The sequence below is a fragment of the Lagenorhynchus albirostris genome, chromosome 10, assembly GCF_949774975.1.
Source record: "Lagenorhynchus albirostris chromosome 10, mLagAlb1.1, whole genome shotgun sequence".
Lineage (NCBI taxonomy): Eukaryota > Metazoa > Chordata > Mammalia > Artiodactyla > Delphinidae > Lagenorhynchus > Lagenorhynchus albirostris.
Genome location: NC_083104.1, coordinates 58004087 through 58024657, shown reverse-complemented (window position 1 = coordinate 58024657; position 20571 = coordinate 58004087). Strand labels below are relative to the sequence as shown.

Genomic DNA, 20571 nt, shown 5'->3' with positions numbered 1-20571 from the left:
CCAACCTCTCTTTCTCTATCTCACTTCACCACACACATACACACACCAACCAGCCTTCTCCCTCTTTCCACAATTCATCTATGTCAGCCAACGCCCAAAACATGCCTTATGTTTGTTCACTCTATGTCTGACTCTTTCATATATTTTTATTAAGTGAAGTGATTTAGAAAATTGGGCAACATACAATTTACTTTCTTAAAATAAACATTGATTACTACCCTTTTTGCTAGTCAGTAATCAGTTCCATGTTTAATCTGTATGTAATCATTTTAAAGTAAGAGAATGGCAAATACTCCAATTAATCAGAGTATAAAGTATGTTGAACAGAATAGGTTCCACCAGCATTAACATCAGTGGATTTACAAAATCTCTCAGCTTGTAATTTTAGGAACTTGATTTTGTCAACATTCTGTGTGTTAGTTTGGTTCCTCCCAGAATCAGGATTAGTTGAGATTAAACATGTAAGGAGTTCATTAGGAAAAATGATCTTGTGACAAAAAACTAACTAAATAAATAAATAGAATGAGGAAGCCAAGGAAGACTGGAGAGCCTTCACACTAGAATATCTGACCCAAAGGAAAGAGGTCATAGCCCAGAAGCAATGGTATTAAAGGGAAATTCATCCCAGCTGTCTAGGAATCCTTGAGGCACGGGCAGAGGAGAACTGTGACTCCCAAGAATGGGCCTATTTTAGCATTTCAACCACATTTGGTCATTGACTGGGAGTTGCTCTTGTGTACCATGGCCTTGGGAGCAATATGATTTCAGAACAGAGCGACTCATATTCTAAGTCAGTTACACCTGTATTTAGAGTTCTGCATTCACTTCACCACCACAACCCTGGAAGATGATCCAGTTCTTAAAACAGAGTATATCTAGCTGAGCTCATAAGAAACTTGATTATACACTAACAGTAGTGTTTTGCTTACAGTAAGAACTAACTTAACCTGTAGTGTCAAATATTCATGCTAATATCCACAATAATATATTTTCTAATTCTGACATAAAGATATTCTCTAAAGGAAATTTTACATGTATGAATTTATCTGCTATTTGTTAATTTTTATCTCAACCCTCAATGTTGCCAAAAATGAGAATCTATCTCTTTTTATAATTCATAAAGACCTTTAGGAGTCCATGGATTTTTCTTAGATAAGAAGCTGCAAAGATCTGCTTTCAAATTAGGAATATTACATGGGAAAATTATGGAATTAATTTTTCATTTTCATGGTGGCTGCTCAGTTCAGTCAGAAGTAGCAATTCATCACATTCCCTGTACCTAATAAAATAGTAGACATGCTTATTCTTCAGTTTGGTTGTTGCTTGAATGTGAAAATTAAGAGGTATAAATTGAGTAGTTGTTAAAAACTATCATTTTCTACTATAGCTCTTCTGTCAATCAACTGTCTTGAGCCCATTACCACTATAATCAGGTGCTGAACGGGATAAATGTGAAAGCAACATGTTAAAAATAAAACGTAAGTGCTTTGGAGTGACTAGTACTTTTGCTTGTGAACAAGGCAGTTTTTGGACCATGAGGTAAAGCTGTGCTTTAGAAAAGCTTGTAGGCTGAATGCATCCCCTCCATCTTCTAGACCAGGCTGTGCAGGTGAGTGCACGGTTTCCATGTGCTGTTACTATAACTCACAAGTGCAGAGCTAACCTGGCTCAAGTGTCCACTACCAAACCTCAGACATCATTTATGTTAACCCAGATATTTCTACAAATATTTCTCGTCTCAACTCCTAGACAGCTCATGGTTTTCACATAAACACATCTTTACTGAAAAAGAATTTACTTGGATTGCCCATTAGGCAAAAATACCAATTACTCAGTTTTGTACTGTTCTACCAGGGTGTGTGTGTGCATTCATGTGTGTGTTAGTAAAAAGAGAAACAGATAAGACTGACACTTGTTTTTTGAAGATAGCATTCATCTTCAGTGACTCAGATCCACTCTTTGGTCCTATTGAAATGACTGATACATTTCCACTGATGAAGGATAGAGATCGTCTCTTTGACTTTGACCAAATCTCTGGCTGTTACTGTGAAGTGTGTCTTCTGCTATGGCTGTCATTCTCCATCAGCCCAATGCTAGAACACATAGAAAATTATTTATTTCTAAACATTGCCCCCCAAGTTTTTTAGTTGGATTGCATAGCTTCCCAGTTGTCTGAAACTGATATTTTTTTGCACTTTTTAATTATTTTAACACAGTATCTACTTTGGTCCTTGGGATTGCCCCTTTTCAGTTTATGCATCAGGAACTATTTGAGTATTATGCAGTCTTTAACAATCTACACGTACTTATGCCACTAAAGTTGTTTTTCAGTAATCCTCTTATTAGCAACCATGACCTTGGGACCTTCCAAGATCTTGTTCTATATTGTTACCTTTCCTTTTCTAGCTAACGTATAAAGTGATATCCCAGCAAATCTCATCTGATTTCCTGCTGAGTACTTCCTTGGTAAAAGAAGCAGCTTCAGTTTCTCTGTATAAAACTAGGAACTTAAATTATATTTACTTTTACCTCATTTTAGATTTTTGTATACCAGAAAAATAAGTGAAACATTTCCTTTCTTACTGTGTTTGTTCAGTTCTAAGAACTCCATGCTCCATTTTAGCTCATTAGGTCATGTTTTTTCTTCTAGGACTACAATGATGAAATTCGTCAGGAACAACTACGTGAATTATCTTACTTAAATGGCTCAGAGGACTCTGGTCGTGGCAGAGGTATTAAAGGCAGAGGGATCAGAATAACTCCCACAACTCCTTCAAGGTACATTTGTTCTTACTTTAAATAAATTAACAGCCAATAAGGATGGCAATACTTTGCTGGCCTGTTCTGTGTCATGATCACAGCTAGGAATAAACAACAACAATATCAGCAACAATAACTACCACCACCACAAAAGCAATAACAACAGATGCTTACATAGCTTGTAAGAGCTTTATATAAGTTATTAACTCATCAAATCCTCCATAGTAGGGTTAAGCATTATTTACAGGTGAGCAACTGATAAAGATGTAAGCAATATGCCTGAGGACACACAGGTAGTATGACTCTAGAATTCAGAGTTTGAGCTCTTAACAGCTTCCTAAGAAAATAAGAGGAGCAAACCTAAGAGTTTCTACTTTTTGGTTTTGCCCCCAGGATTAGGACATGCAGATGATTCAATCATATGCATCTTTGAACCAGGATGACCTTGAATGAAGAGAAAATTACAAATATTATCTATGCCTTAAATTGATACAGTCTTGCCAGATAGGTAGACAGATAGATGAGGATAATGATAGATATAGGTAGGTCGGTAGATATATAGATATTTAGATAGATAAGTAGATTATATATATATTATATGTATGTGTATTATATATATACACACACATTTTTATATATATATATATATATATACACACACACCACCAGTCCAGAAAGCCAGAAGCACATTTGTTACATGGCTGATGGTAAGAATATTTAAAGCTTAGTTATATTTGACTCTGCAATGTCATCAGAGAAGTTTTTATTTGATATTGTTCACTTTGCAAAGAAATTGGAATTTTTCTGCAACAGAATTTGTTTTGTAGGATTCTACATTTGCCAAGCTTTCAAGAGAAAGCATTGTTTTGCAAAGAGGTAAAGTGAAAAATACTCATAGCCTTCACACACAGACTGTGTAACTCTGTCATTCTCTTTATCCTGTTATAGTTGGCCTTCAAATCTCTAAACGGCTTAGATTTAGAATACTATTTCATATATTGCATAGAAACCATCTTAAGAGATTCTAAGATACTTTGCTGATTCAATTTATTTTTAAAATTACTCCCCAAATATTTTCACCACCTTTCAAAACACCACTGTTTTTAACATTTAAGTCACAGACACCTCAAAAAATTTTACAATATCAGAAAAGAAGTTAAGAATGATCAATTTCCAAATAAAATATCAAGGAAATAATTGACTAAAGGTAAAATGTGGCAATTATAGAAATTACTTTGATTAAAGGAAAAACTTCTGAAAATGTTTCAGTGATTATTTTCACATTTTTTTCTTAAAAAAAATTTTTTTATATGAGCTTTCTAATGCTACCTAGGAACATTAGTTTATTGCTAAAAATTAATGTGACATAACATTTTTTATGGACTATTTTTAATGGAATCAGCCTTTTACAAAGCCTTTATATTAACTTCAGCATGATGGGTTGTGAAATGACACCATTGCAGGCAATCTTAAACTGATTAAATCATAGGGTTTTAATAATGAAATTGTCACTTTTGTAGTTCAAAAAATGATAATTTTGGCAGTTATATATGGTGTAACCTAAGTATGTATTGAATGACTATAGAGGCAACAAGTTGTTTTCTATTCTATATTCCTTGGAATAGGGACCATTTAAAAGAATAATGCATTAACCTGCTTTTAAGATTACAAAATCATCATATTAAAAGATTTTGTTTTGTTATTGGTGTTCCTTAAGGTAATAATACATTTGACGTATTTGAGTGGACCATATAAGATTTCAATTTCAGTGAAGTTTTAATGTAAAATATTAATCTCTTTAATTATTTAATAAAGAAGAGTGCATTATAATCTAGACTTTTAAATATCTTAGAAGAAAAATTTGATTGAAAGCTTTTGCTTTTTAACATTCCATATATCATACAATCTGATACTGCATATGTTAAAAAAGAAAATTAATATTGAAAATTAAACCTCACTTTCAATGCTATCTTGATGTAATTAATGTATTAACATTAATAAAAGTAAATGTAGCAGAACTCTGTTGTCTTCTGTTTCAAACCACATGATGAAATATATCTGCAATTAAATAAGAATAAGAAAATAGCTTCACAAAACAGAAGATCATATTGATCAGAAAGTTCTTGAACACATGGGTTAATGGATGCTGATTTGTACATATTTATGAAATTGTGACTTTTTAAAGTTATTCAGTTACACTGAAATTCAAAAAGAACGGTACCTGGTATATTTTTAAAACTTTAATTTGTTGAAAATTTCTTTAATTAAAGGAATTTATGTTTCAACAAGCATATCTATGAAAACTATCTAATCTTCCAATAATAATGCATACCAGAAAACAAAGTATTACATCTATATATTATAATAATATATATTATGTAATTGAAGAATTAAGATCTTCACACATGTCACTGCTACATGTTGAATGAGAGTGAACAGTGGAAAATAAAACATTTGAGGCAGACTTTGAAGGTTTTGTTTACTACAATGAGAACTAATACATAGATAGAATCTAATGGAGCTTTTTAAAGAGGGGACTAATCATATTTGTCTCCAAGAAAGACTACTCAGTCACCACTGTGAGTGATAGAGAAGAATTAGAGCAAAGAGAGAAAGACAGACAGAGAGGTGTGTGGCAAGGAAGCCAGGGAGAATACAAGTTCATTATCCAACACAGAAATGAATACCACTTGGAGTGTTAGAGAGATAAAGGACTAGATTAGAGATTAGAATTTATACAAATTAGTGCCCAATTAGATGTTGGAGACAAGAGAGTGGTCCTAGACAGTATAACTCTCTCATGTCTGCCCTGGTTAGAGATTAATGACATCATCCACTAAAATTAGGTGAAGGACCAAATTTAATGAAGAATATAATTAATCCTAGGTCTATGGATTGCCAGTGTGACCTTGGGAAGGTGACTTGTACTTTCTGTGACTTGGTTCTCAACCTTTAAAATAGCTTAGAAATGGCTACATGACAAGGTTGTCAAGATTTTTAAGTTAGATGACAGATGTAAGGCAGTGGTTCCCAAACTGGTCTGCACATTGGAATCACTGAAAGCTCGCTGCTGCTAGAGACTGTGACTTAATTGGCTTGGGGTACGGTCTGGAGTCTGGAGGTTTTCAAAGGTCTTTAAGTGACTCTAATATGCAGACCAGTTAAGGAGACATGATCCAGGTTATGGTGTGTGGTAGGAAGGAAAGAGATAACAGCCATCAGGGTTAGAGACTGCAGGGGTGCACCGTGAGGCACAGAAGGAGGGTGGGGGGAAGAAAATGGGGATAGTCACATTCCAAGGTGGGCCCAGGAGTAGATGTCAATGAATGAGCCTGAAGAATATAAAGGAGGGAGGAAGAAATATGGAGAAAAGCAGAGTCATAAAAGTTCAAAGAAGGCGTTTTCCAGATAGTAACCCATAGTGATAAATATAACAGTTACAGTGGAATGGGGACTGATTTCCAGTGGACTTAGAAACCAGTAGGCTTCTGGTGATACCAGTCAAGAATATTTTCAATAAAGAGGAGAAAGCAATAACTAGATTGCATTTGATTCAGGAATGAGCAGGAGGTGAAGAATTAAGGATAGAAAACTTTCAAGAAGTCAGAAAAATAAAGGAAAGAACATTGTAGAGTGGATTCAGCCAGGGACACTACGTTCTAAATAGGTGATGTGAATCTTGAGTTGAATTGAGGACTTGAGTTGAAGAGAGATATAGGGTTAATATTCCAGGGAAGGGATGTGATGTGTAGGAGGTAATGAGTCAGATTCAAGAGACAGATTTTCCAGGGCTCTGTCTGGGAGACAGTTGATGAAGGAATGGGATAAGAAATTAGATTTGATTTGAGCATCATATAATTTTAAAGCAGGAAGAATGGCTACAGATTCAGAAATCTTATTTTACACTTTAGAAAAATAATCTACCTTAGGCTCAAGGAGTTATAACACTTACCTGTGATTATTCAGTGGTATAGATATAACTTGTGAATATAGCTTAAAGTAAGGTGACATATAACTTACCACCCACACAGGGACACTGTTGAAAGTATTAAAATGCTAAACTAGGACAACAGTTGTAATTCTGAACTATTCTGGGCAAACCTGGATGTATGCACACCCTATATATAAGACACTGTTGAAAGTATTAAAATGCTAAACTAGGACAACAGTTGTAATTCTGAACTATTCTGGGCAAACCTGGATGTATGCACACCCTGCTTGGAGATCCAGTGAAGGTAAAATTACTCTTTATATCCATCTTATAGATCAGCTTTTATATTATCATGCTAATGTAGAATATTGTGGTCTCAGTTACATTGTGCTTGAAGTGGGCACTGGGCCTTCTAGGGTCTCCCAGTGCAGGAGAGCATTCTCTGTACATTAGACTCACAGTAAGTTCTCTAATAATCTCTCTATTCATCAGCTCTATAATCTATTTAAAACTTTTAAAAGCTTTACCAGCATTCTTATCGTTCACTCGTCAAGCTCATTTTCTGCAAGAGCCAGCTGACTGCTCCTCATAGCAGAAAGCATAACCTACAACCCCATCTGTGGGTGCAGCCAAACAGTGTGATGGTTCACATCCCGTGATCACACTGGATGTGTGATCATTATTTCCCCCAAAGCTTTAGCGTTCTTTCTGAAAGAACGTGATCATTATTTCCCCCAAAGCTTTAGCGTTCTTGCTGAAAGCAGTACTTTCTAGAGGCCAAACTTTCAGACATAATAAAAAATGAAATAACCATGCTTTTGCCCAAAAACTTTAGACAAACACTCAACCTTTCCAAAGGCCTCAGAATACCATAAGAGTTTACTGCAACCATTTGATCTTACACTTTTAATACAAGTTAATTTTGTGTCAAGCACTGCAGTACCAAGTACTCAGTGTGTTATTTTTTTTGCAGAGCCCTCATGTATTTCACTAGCACCATAGTTACCATAGGAAATAAATTTTATCAGGGACTGTACCAGTTCAGGGGGTTACATGCATAATGATAAATCAGTGACAATGACCTCAAACTTAAGCTACTATAATAAGCAGAATGATATCATGATGGTTAGAGTTCCACATTTTATCGAAGTGCAGACAGATTTTTTTTTTGTAAGTGACAAAATTGCCCATCACTGTCAATAACCTCCAGCATGGAGGAGACATTGACAATTAGCAGCTATGGACGGTACAGTGAGTCATGTACTAGACACTGCTCTCATTTGAGACTTTTTTGGTAAATTTGGAATAAAAATCAGAGTGGGTTGATTTTTGTTTGCTTTGCTTTGAATTTTTAGTGTTATAAAAGAAAATATCAAATTATTTTACATAGTTTTTATGATAACTAAGTCATAACCAATATTTACAAAACTTATTCTGTGGAGGTCAAAATGCTTTATATCCTAAAGAATCTCCATTAAACACACACACTCACAACACTCAGACATGCAGAAATAAATGTGTTTTCTTCCCATTGTATAGAGGCTATACGATGAGAGCTTTGCCTGCTCTCATTACTTGTTTCTCATCTGTATGTGACCTGTTTCTCCTAGGGGCCGTGGGGGTGCCATTCCTCCTCCCCCACCACCTGGACGAGGCGTTCTCACCTCTAGAGGGACCACTGTGACCCGTGGTGCTCTTCCAGTGCCCCCTGTAGCAAGAGGCGTCCCTGCCCCGCGAGCACGGGCATCACCCACTGTGCCAGGATACAGGGCACCCCCTCCTCCAGCCCATGAGGGGTATGAAGAGTATGTAAGTACTCTTGAGAAATCAGTTAATTAGGAGGAGTTAAGTTTGATGGAGAATAAGTTAAACTTCAAAGACATTCATATACCACGAATATAGCAAATAATGTTTGTTGCAGAAAACAAATGTCATTTGCAACAGAATTTAGCAGTGCATTTTAAATGAGGGCATTTTTTTGTTTTTGGTTTTTTTTCCGGTACGCGGGACTCTCACTTGTTGTGGCCTCTCCTGTTGCGGAGCACAGGCTCCGGACGCGCAGGCTCAGCAGCCATGGTTCACGTGCCCAGCCACTCCGCGGCATGTGGGATCTTCCCGGACCGGGGCACAAACCCGTGTCCCCTGCATCGGCAGGTGGACTGTCAACCACTGCGCCACCAGGGAAGCCCTAAATGAGGGCATTTTGAGAAAATCTTTCATTGTACAGGTGCCATCATTGTTGTTAGTATCAGTTAAATAGCTTAGATTTTAAGAAACAAACTATCCTCAGGTTTTCTTATCTTTAGAACACTCAATCAATTTCAAAATGGAAATAATTATAAACATAATGTGAATAGTCATGTATTTAGAAGATTATCCTGGGACATGATAAAGATTAACATAACTCAGAAGTATTTGACAAATATAATGTGATTATATTATAAACTTTGTTAATAATTTAAGACCATGTGGTTGGTTTTTCATTTAAATATCCTACTCTCTCACTATATAAAAGATATGGAATTGGCAGGTAAGAATTCAGAACTCAAAAAATATAGACTGAACAGAAGAAGTGCAGTGTCTCTAAGCACCTCCTCCCTTTCCAGTCCTCTGTATCACGTTATACTCCCTTTGACCTCTTTCATCCAGGTTGTTAGCTTTCCACTGGTCATATATTCTAGTCCCTGTATCTATTTCTCCTACTAGATTGTGAAACTTGTAAAAAGGGGCAGTTTTCTATTCACTTGTATAACCATACTAAGTCCACTCTAAATGTTCAATTGAATTGATGCAAGCCAGATCATAGTCCTATGAAACAGATATATTTTGCCTTTAACCTCTCCAGGGTGCCCGTCCCCTAATCTAGGTGTTTGTTTCATTCAACCATCCATAGACATGCCGTTCTCTCAAATGTCCTCTGTGAATGATTACTAATATAAACTCTTCAAGGACGCTTACCGTCACATTCTGTGCATTCAAAACATATAACTGTTTTATGGACTGGTTAATAACCAAGAAAAATGTAATCTTAAAACAAAGTGAAAATGGTTGATAGGTGTCACTAAGAACACATTAATGCTTAAAGCATGTTAGTTTTTAGGAACGCTACTGATTAAATATGAAACACTGACTAATATCTGTAAGAGTGAAGAAAAAAATATTAAGTTTAATCTTGCTCGCGCGGAAGCGGCGCGGCTGGGTGGGGAGTCCGGCAGCGGGAGTCACGGACCGTCGTCGTGGCTGCGGGTGGCGGTGGTGCGCTCGAGCAACCAGAACCGGAGCATGGAGGCGGCACAACATCCTCAGGTAGTTGGGGCCTCCACACTGGCCCAGCGCACCCCGCGGACGCCGGCCGACCGGCCGTCCCTCCGGCCTTCCCGGCCCGTGCTGGGCGGCTCCGGCTCCCGGCCCGTGGGTGGCGGCGGCCGCGGTTCCCGGCCCCAGTTCTCCCCGACCCGTGCTCGGCGGCCCAGGTTCCCAGGCAGCCGGTGCGCCGCGGCCCCCGAAGGACGGCCGAGAGGCGTCGCCGCGTCCGGGTTCGTTGGCTCCAGGGCCGAACCCAGCGAGGAATCGACAAAACTCGGTCCGCCGCGCGGTCCCCCACATGTGCTTAGCGTCGCGAAAAAAATCACATTCTGAGCCGAAATGCTTCCGGGTCGCCGAAACCTCAAAGCTGCTACTAAACCTGAAAGGCTGATGCTGTTCGCGTCTACTTCGGACGCACATCTGTGTATCTGAAAATCATGGCCTCTGTAAAATGCTCAGCAGTGAGGCGGTAAGTTCCAAGACCAAGGTTAGGGTCCACGAGAGGTTAGGCCGGTTGTGCCCAGGGCGTGTCGCCTTTTTATCAAATATGGAAAACTTGCGCGACTCAGGATAGAGTCCTCAGAATCTCAGGATAGAACAAGTCGTAAAAACACGGAAATGGCCTATTTTAACTTCATGCATTTGTGTATTTGCTCCTATCTACATTTTTCAAGTCTCATGCAAAAAAATCCTTTCTCCTCCCTTGGAAAATCTCCAGTCGATAAGTTCTGAACCACACGTGAGTTTGGTTTCACGCTTCTAGTTTATATTTCAGTGCTAACTCTCCTTTTGTGCCCCTGGTGTTGTATATGTTTAATAAAAGTTTATTCCCGTTTGATAAAAAAAAAATTAAGTTTAAAAATCCATTTCTGTGAGAAAAGGGGAAATGTGTTCATCTCAGGTATCTTGTACAACATCAGGTATCAGTATTTAAAATCTTAGTCTGAAAATTGCAACATCTGCAGCAGAAAACATATTCTACCCTCTGAACAAGACCACTGATCTGAAAACACAAACCCTGGTCCTGGTTCTACCATCTCTTCCGTGAGATGTACTGTGTAGGAAATAAGTGCTTGTTGAATGAATGAATAATCCACAACAGGGAAGGTGGGATTGTTTTTTGTTTTTCTTTTTGTTTTTTATCTCTGAGGAACTAGGTCTACCATCTTTATGTGCTTTGCCACTATGGTGTATTTGTCTTCCAAACAGAAGCCTAAACAGTCAAATCTTTATTTCAAAAATTAAAAGAGAAATAGCGGTCAACATTGTTATTAATCAAAGAATTTACAGGGCTTATAGGGCACAGTGAAAGAGAACAAGATTAGAAAAGCATTGTAGTTTTTCATGTAGCTCCAAAAATATTGTAATCTTTCACATGCATTCCAATTTGTAATGAATAGATCAAGGACTGCAAGGCAAAAAACAGTAAGCTACAAAGGAATAAAGAGTTTATGGAAGTATGGGCATATTCCGATAAAGGGTATATTCTGAATGGGAAAATTTAAGAGGAGTGTGGTTCTTTTATAGTAAGTAAAAGAAAATGCAAAGCCATGTAAATCTGATTTTTAAAACTTAGATTTAAAGTATCCAGGCCCTTTAATTCATTCACTCAGTCCTTTACTGAGCCTCTATCTTATTTCAGGCACTGTTCTAATGGTCCTAGAGATGTAGCTGTGAACAAAACAGATCAAATATTTACTTTCATAATGCTTACATTTTAGTGGGAGAAGACAGGAACAAACATATATAAAGAAATGAATAAAGTAAAGTCAGGTAGAGATAAGGGCTCCAGAGGGAGGTGGCAGGAGGGCACCACCATCAAAAGAGCTGTTAGGGAAGGTCTCTCTGACCTAGAGGCTCCAGCAAGTGTCTAACTAAAGGTAGAGTCTAGGCCAAGGGGCTGCCTCTATACAAAGGCATCCCTGGTTAAGGAAACAGCAAGCAGAAAGGCACTGAGGAGGAACATGCTTGAAGTGTTTGGGGATCAGCAAGGAAGACATCAAGGCTGGAGAGAGTGTGTGAGGGGGACCAGATGAGGTCAAGGGATGGACAGGCCAATTCATGTTGCTATTGGAGAGTTTGGGGCAGGAAAGTGACATGAGCAGATTTATTTTTTAAAAGGTTTCTTCTGTATACATTGCAGAGAACAGAATATGTGGTGAGGTGGGCACAAGAATTGAAATAAGGAGACTGGCGGCATCCCCATCGATAAAACGAGGCTTAGAGGGGTAAGAAGAGGTCTATTCTGAGTGAACTGTGGAAATGATCTAGTAGGAGTTGATGATGGGATAGATGGAGGAGGTGGGAAAAAAGAAAAGAGTAAAAGATAATTTTGTGAAGTGAAGGTTAAACTGAACCTTGGACTGAACAACCAGGTAAAACTGAGGTGTCATTTGTTGAAATGAGGAGTACGGAGTGACACAGACAGGGGGTTGGAAAGTTTGGCCTTCAGGAAAGTCTGTTGTGTTGCTGGGTGAACACCACCCGATTTTTGAAACAGAAAGCAGCATCCCACAATTTGAAATGTGTCACTAGCTGTGTAATTTATAACACTCTGCGGCTTGCATTTCCTCTTCTATATAATGGCGATAATCATTTCAGCCTCACAAGACTGCAATGAATGTTAGGAATAAGCATCCATAAGCACTTAAAACATAAGCATGCATAAGTACCCCGAACATTATAGACAGTCAATAAGAAATAACTATTACACAAAATTTCATCATGTATTATACTCTTAAATTTCTCCCTGGGATAAGCTATGAACCCATTGAAGTCACAGACATTTAGCTACTTTTTGTGAATTAATTGGGCATCATTATTTGCAAATAGGAGAAGCTATGTCATCTTCTTTTAGCAGTAAATAAGTAAACAAACAAACCTGGGGTGGGGGACTCTGTAAATGAAAATCAATAAACAATCTATAACAGGAAGAGAAAAGAGTTTTATTTGAGCCAAACTGAGGACTATAATCCAGAAGCCAGCTTCCCGGATTACTCTGAGGAACTGCTCCAGAGAAGCAGGGTTTTCAACACTGTTTTATGCATTGTCAGAGCAAAGAACATCAAACAAGTCAGGGATACTTTCCTTCAAGGTTTCAAAAAAACAGATCAGCATGTACACAGCAAGTCAATATGGCCCTGGCACCTGGGAAGGGAGTCTTATCATCAAAGGAGTACCAGCACTGGCGTCCCAGGAAGGAAGGCATTTAGTCTTTATTTTAACATGGACATTCTTTACTTCTGGTCAATGAACCCTTTTCTTTAATAATTAAAGCAGATATACAATGTATGTTTTATAGGCCACAAACAGGCTGTTCTAGTTAGAATATAATTCAAGTTAACTCATGTATAAGCCAGAATGACTTCCCCACATCTCAACATGTAAAAATTTCCTGTATTAGGCATCATGAAGTCCAGTAATAGGAATGCCATCAGGCCTTAAGAAATAGCTAAACCAAGGCACTAGAATCCCTCCCCACATTTCCTCTCTGGTTTTTTTGCATATGTTTTCATTCCACTTTAACATACAAACTGGATATTTGGCTATGCTGATCAACATGACTCAGCACATGGTGCTGCCAAGTTTACATATCCAAGTCCAGTTCTCCTCACCTACAGATACTGACTGGCTGGCCATCTCTCAGCCCTAATCTGGATCCCCAGGTGGGAGAATTGTGTTCATTCGGGCTTGCCAGGTGTCTATGACTGTAGAGCAGGTGTCTCTTGAAATCAGATCTGGGATCTACAGACTCATCAGCTACCAGTGACGTGGGTGGTGTAGGCGTGACATTCACACAACATAAGCATGCTTCCTGGGTACCCAGCCCCAAGGACCATATGGAGAGGCATTAGTTTCCAGAGAAGGAGAAAAATATTATGAACTTGACAGAAATCCTAAATTTTAAATAATTCGTTCCTCTGTAAGAGGTAAGAAAAACAAAAGTTTAAGTGTCTCAGTAGCAAAATAACAGCACCATGCTGAGTTGATTGTGAAAATATCAAGGGGTTCTTAACTTTCAGATAAAATTACTTAGACAAGATTCCCTTTATTATAAATGACAGTATGGGGCAATTCACTCTTCAGACCTTTCTTCCTTCCCTGCTGAGGCTCTGACCACGTGGACTGTCTACAGGTGATCAGATCTTCTTGTGGCTGCTTGCCCGAACTGAAACAGCTCACCATCAATGAGACTGCTGTTCAAAACCATCTTAAGCGTTAGTTGAATCTTTTTAAAAATGTGAACTTTAGTTTGTTACATGTCCTAATCCAGACTTTAAATATTTTAAAGCTTCTCTTCACTGACTTTCTGCTAAGAAGAGTACATTTACTTTTTTCAGCTCCATCATCATGATTGAAGTAGATTTGGGGAATAGATTTTTAAAAAGCTCCCACACAACAAAATATAAAGTTCTATCAGTGGATAATATGTAAAATAAACTTAAACTTTTGAATACCTACTAGGTTCCCGTCACTAATCTCATGATAACACTACCAACCAGCTATAGTAGACTGAGGCTTGTACCCAGTTTTATATTCTACATAGTACTTGTCTCACAAAGAACTCAAACACATGTATACAGGTCATTTGTACTTCATACCTTAAATCCAGATCATCAGTCAGTGTTTGAATCCCCTCAGCAATATTTAGGACATCTCCCAGCCCCTACACGAGCATCTACAACTATAGAGAACTCAATACATCTAGAAACTAGGTGTCGGAAAAATAAAAACTGTGGGGCTTCCCTGGTGGCGCAGTTGTTGAGAGTCCACCTGCCAATGCAGGGGACACAGGTTCGTGCCCCAGTCTGGGAAGATCCCACATGCTGTGGAGCGGCTAGGCCCGTGAGCCATGGCCACTGAGCCTGCGCATCCAGAGCCTGTGCTCCGCAACGGGAGAGACCACAACAGAGGCCCGCATACCGCAAAAAAATAAAAAAATAAAAAAAATTAAAACTGTGATTAAAGAGACGCTGCCTCAACTTTCAAAAGCATGGCTCTAGTGGGAGGGTCCAAAAGTCTAACGATTAACATATAATATGTAATTGCTGTGTGGGGCTCTTATCTTACTCTATTATAATTGTCACTCTTATCTTCTCCCACTTACAAGATTTAAACATCCTATAGGCAGAAACTGTTTCTTACATTTATCTTATGTTTGCAGTTCTAAGTAATGCGCTTGGTAATAGCAAATAAATTAAACCTGTGATATTGTTGGAAAGATGTTATACACATGCACAGTTCCATACATATACACATTCTATGTAAACAATAACTGAATGAAGGTACAACATAGCATATATTGTGTCAAATAGAGACTACACCTTCTCCAGCAAAGATAATTATTTTCACAACTATGGGTATTTAGAAAAACCTCTAAGACGGTAAGCAAAACAACAGCAGACCAAGATGAATAAGTATTACTTTGAGAATTAGAGAGAAGAGGAAGGATGCTCCATGCAAAAAGGAATGATAAAGGGGAAGGCAAGAAGAGGGACTTTTCAAAGCAAACCCAAAGAATACAGGAAAATAATTTGGGGAAAGAGAGTTCATTTAAAATAGCAGGGGAAATAATTGGGGTTACAGATGAGTTCAAAGGCTGAGGTTATAATGCCACTGATTGTATAATAAAGGGCCACATGAAGGTTTTTAAGCAGAGGATAAACTAAGGTTTGGGGGAATTTTATCATTCTCAGTTGGTTAGGGTGGATTTAGGGATTCGACTACAATGGTGAAACTTAGTGAGAGGTGGCCTTGACTATGAGCACAGGAAAGTGACTGGAAGAATCAAGGCAAAGGTAACACTGAAGATGGAAACACTAAGGTTTGCTGTCAAGAGGATGAGGGAGGAGTCGGGACAGGCAGCCCAGGCTCGGCAGAGGTGTGTTGTGTGGGGGTGTGTGCGCAGGGGGCAGGACGAGGGAGGGCCGTGCTGGAAGAACTGACCTTCCAGGCACGGGGAAGTGCTCACACAGTCATGTTCCTTTGTTGCAAAAGTAAGGTGTTTTACGTGCTATCAGTTGCGATCACTTGCCTACCTGTCACACTTTCCCATGGGTGGGGTCGTGTTGGAGTGGATAAGGCTGTTTGTGAGAGCGTGCCAAGTGGAGTTTGTGTTGGAGATTCTTTAAGTTTGGGTTTAGTCGACTAGGTTTACTTGTATGAGTTAGGTACTGCTAACATTGCATTGTAGAAGTAACTCCGGGGATACTCTTCCTGGCTCATCCGATGTATTCATGGATGGAGATCTGAGTCTGCTGTTTAGTCGTGCCCTCGGCACTGGTGCTGGGACGCGTGCTTAGTGTTGGAGGAACCGGAACTGAATGGTTTGGGGCTGGAAATGTTCTGTCAAAAACTCTTCTATGTCATTTAGCTCAACTGTGAAAGAAATTTGATAGGGGCTTCCCCAAATGTGACAATTCTAACAGTCTATAACTAACCATCAATGAGATGTGAAACTGAAAGAAATGTTTCAAAACTATCAGTGTTAACAATGTTTTTCTATCAACCATGCTAGAGGGAAAAAACTGAATTTCTTCAGCTCTCTATAGAAAATATTATAAAATCATTGTCATATTAGAGGTGATAAAAACCTGTGCTTCAAAAAATAGGGAAAAGTCGTTTAGGGGTACATCAGGCAGTTAATAAAAATACTATATTATTTTCGGGAATTTGTGATATTTGTAGTATTTTCAGCTTTTAAAATTTTGCAATTGGTCCTGATTGCTTTTCTCGTTCAAAATAAATATTCACTCTCATGCTTAACTTATATTAATAATTTTGTAACCTTTTTCTTAAAGATAGAATGCAAAATTATATAACCTTCAAACCCATAATCTCTGGATCCCGTAGAGGAAAACAATGGCAACATTTATAGGAAAGTTTATATATAGGGCTGGAGGGGTCCAGTGGGGTATTGCTTAAAGAAAGAACTGTGTAACCTTAGTTTCTAGTACTGCAAGTCTGTTCCACTGTCCTTAGTTACAACCATGCTGGTACTGTTGATAAGTATGCTGTTCCTTTGTGGAAATGCTGTCCTTTAACAAAAGTTTTGTGGGAGAATTGAACGTGCAAGTAAAGGCACACAACTTCTCGAAGTGCCCACCAGAACATCACACTGTATGAAAACATACTGACAACATCATAAATACTCTCTTGCATCTTATGTGTTGGTATAGCATGAAAACAAACAAACCAAAACCCTCAGACACGCAAAATAGTTTCTAGTTTCAAAAGACATAGGTCTATTTTTAAAATATTTTTTAAAATTTTTAAAATTTTAAAAATTAAAATTTTTTAAATTTTAAAATATTTTAAAATTATTTTTAAATTACCTCGTGGTTTTTCCAACAATTCATACCCAGACAGGGACTTGTATGGGGGCAAACAAAGCAAAGAGAGATGTCAGCTCAGTTCTGCAGGAGAGGTGCTGGTCATGTATAATCAGTCATGTTAGCCTAATTTATGAAATTCATTTTGACAAATTGTTGAGAAGCTTTTCTTCCCATCGGTCTTACTAAGCCTGTTGGCACTGTAGCACATCCTACCATATATTTCAGACTCTGAGGCATCCTCCCAGTAACAATGAGAGGACTAGAAAATTCACTATAATTCAATAGCACTTAAAAGTTCCATAAATGAATTCAGGCTGCCAACCTTCAGTTTCAAGTGTATGGAATATTTTTTTGACAGGAGAGGGAAATAAGTATTGAATGATAATTGAAATCAATTCTTGTGCCATTTTTGTGGAAGGAAAGATTATGAGCCTGATCTATAATGCATTTCGAGGGGCACCACATGTGGTTTTCTGTGTAAAAGCTAAGAGCCTTCACCCAGCAAAGAGAGATTTTTATTAGAGTTTCTAGATTGATATTTGTATTCCATTAAACAGTCTTGTTTAAGTTTCATGCTCAAGTCTCCTCTTAGCAGAAACTAATTTACCAGAATGTGTTGTAGGATTTTGTTTTGTGAAATGTTACTAATATTTACAATAACCAACACATGTAAGGTTAATGAAATACTTTTTGAAACTATAGAATGGTCATAATACTACCTGTGGTTCAAATGTTCATAGAAAGTTAGTGGTATTTAAACACTATTAAAATATTAAATTATGTGCCCAAATAATATAAGATTGTGTCTTTTAAAATTGTGTGTATTTTTCTTCTAAAGTTGAAGCTTGATTAAGCCATCCTTCTTCTAGCATCGTGTTTTACACGTTTAAGCCATTTTAGAACAGATGCAGGTTCTTCTGTTGGCCACACACTTAACGGTTGTATCCAAACCTGTACCTTAATTACCATGATGACTAAGGTCTTTTTTAACACTTACAACACTTACGAGGATGAACATAGGTTTTCTCTCTGAAGCTTTTTTAAGGTGAATTTTAGCTGATGGAAAATATTATATCACAGTGTATTTTGAAGTTTCCTCCAGGCTCTGCAACTGTGATCTTTTTGTAGTGTCTGCTATAGACAAGCGGGAAGAGAGCAAAAAATGCCACCTCAGCCTTGAGGAGATCTACCATTCTCTTGGTTTTTGTTTTTTTTTGTTTTTTTTGTTTTTTGCGGTACGCGGGCCTCTCACTGTTGTGGCCTCTCCCGTTGCGGAGCACAGGCTCCGGACGCGCAGGCTCAGCGGCCATGGCTCACGGGCCCAGCCTCTCCGCGGCATGTGGGATCTTCCTGGACCGGGGCACAAACCCGTGTCCCCTGCATCGGCAGGCGGACTCTCAACCACTGCGCCACCAGGGAAGTCCCATTCTCTTGTTTTTTACATTATTAGTATGTATTAGTTTTTTTTAATCTATGGTTTATATACAGCATGGCTTAAGGATTAATAATGAAAGTGAGTTGAGCATTACTTTATTTCTATAGGTATGTTCTTAAAAGGCTGTGCTGGGTACAAGTTAATAGTTTCTATATCATTTTTTCTTCTGAGTTGATTATGAGTTTGCCAATTATATGCCCACTGAAAAATTAAGACCCAGTATAGGGTGACAAATACCTAAGCATACCTAAGAATCCCAAAATTCATTTTTTCTTTTGCTGGTTGAAAAGCATTGTTTTATGTGTTTTACCAACACCTCTCTCATAATTTTCTGTCAAAGAAAACTTAATTAAATACGACTTGCATGGGTAGCTTGATTATCAATGGCTTTTCCAAATAGGAATGGTTACATTGCATTAAGTCCTTGTCCATATTTTGGCTGTCTTCCACTATGGATTCTCCATTCAGTGGAAAATAGTGGCTGCTAAATCTTTCCATCAGTTACAGATTTTTGTGATTATTTTTTGTCATATGAGCTAAAGGCTTTTACTGGGGAAGCTACAAATGTCCTTTGCAATAACTTTTAATAATCTCATTATTTGAATTAAGGTAATTTCTCTTCATTATTGAAGATGGGAAACTGTATTTCCCTTTAAATGAAACCATATTGTATTATAGTTTTCATATGTAACTTAGGCAGCAAATATCATTCCAAACTAAATCTACCAAAGCCCTTTCCTCCATGAAAAAAATCTCCACTAAAATTTCTTCCCAAACTACCAAGTTTCATCTAGCTGTATTCCCCCTTTTCTATTCTAAGCTTCTTACAAGGCTATAATAACATCACATTTTTAGTTTTCATCTCCAAAACTATCTTAAACTTTGACTGTCGCTATGGACCTACTTGTTTGAGAGGCTCCAACTATTTGTGGACTTTTCCATTCAGGGTTCCTCCTGATTTGTCTCCTTCTATTTAGTTGAACATCAAAAAATATACACTCATCTTTTGCTTCTTGGTTTTGTTTTAAATGCTAAATTCACTTTTGTTTTCCTAAAATACTAAATTCATCACGTCACTTCTTTGTTAGAAAACATCAATCTCTCCCTGTTGCCTGAAGAATAAAATTCCAACTTCCTAATTTTATTAGAAGATGAAGTTCTTTAATTTTATGAGCTTACTTGCTATTAACTGTGTTTCATTTTCAAATGAGATTTTGACCATGAATAAAATAAATGAACAAGCAAGGGAGAAAAATTCTAAATTTATGTAGCCAATCCAGTTATCAGCATCTTTATAATTCTTAAACTATTAAAATGTATTGTGCTATTTGATTCAATTTAACTTATCATTTATTGAATGCCCATTTTATATTATGTGAAGTTCCACAGGAAGAGGCAATGAGAGATAAAAAATATATAGTTACCTTTAATAGGTGGCTGTTGTATTTTAGGACTTTTAGATACATAATCTCACAACAATAATAAAGGGTAAGAGGTATAATCCTTGCTTTTCCATTAGGGAATTGTGGGGTCAGAAGATTAGAGAAATTTATCAGTGACCTGTCTGACAGCAGAGCCAGACAGCTCTGTCTAAAAAATTAACATCTTTTTTTGATATGAATATGTAAAAGGCAAAGCTTCTGGCTTTAAAAGGGCAACAGATAACACACCTGGACCAAAAAAAAACCCCAAAACTCACAGGTTCATGGAAGAGTATAATTTGTGAGAGTTGACTCAAGACTTCATTGTGAGAAATATGCTAATGTTTTCCTGACTTACTTCACAAACTGGGTTTAAAGTAGTTA

General features: G+C 37.8%; 1 protein-coding gene across 1 annotated transcript in view; it reads left to right on the top strand.

Annotated features, from left to right (window-relative positions):
- The window catches only part of KHDRBS2 (KH RNA binding domain containing, signal transduction associated 2), a 685450-nt gene that overhangs the window by 403936 nt on the left and 260943 nt on the right, over positions 1-20571 (top strand). The window contains exons 5-6 of the mRNA XM_060164098.1: positions 2651-2778; positions 8302-8500. Coding sequence (XP_060020081.1) covers positions 2651-2778; positions 8302-8500 — 327 coding nt within the window. The remainder of the gene's footprint in view (positions 1-2650; positions 2779-8301; positions 8501-20571) is intronic.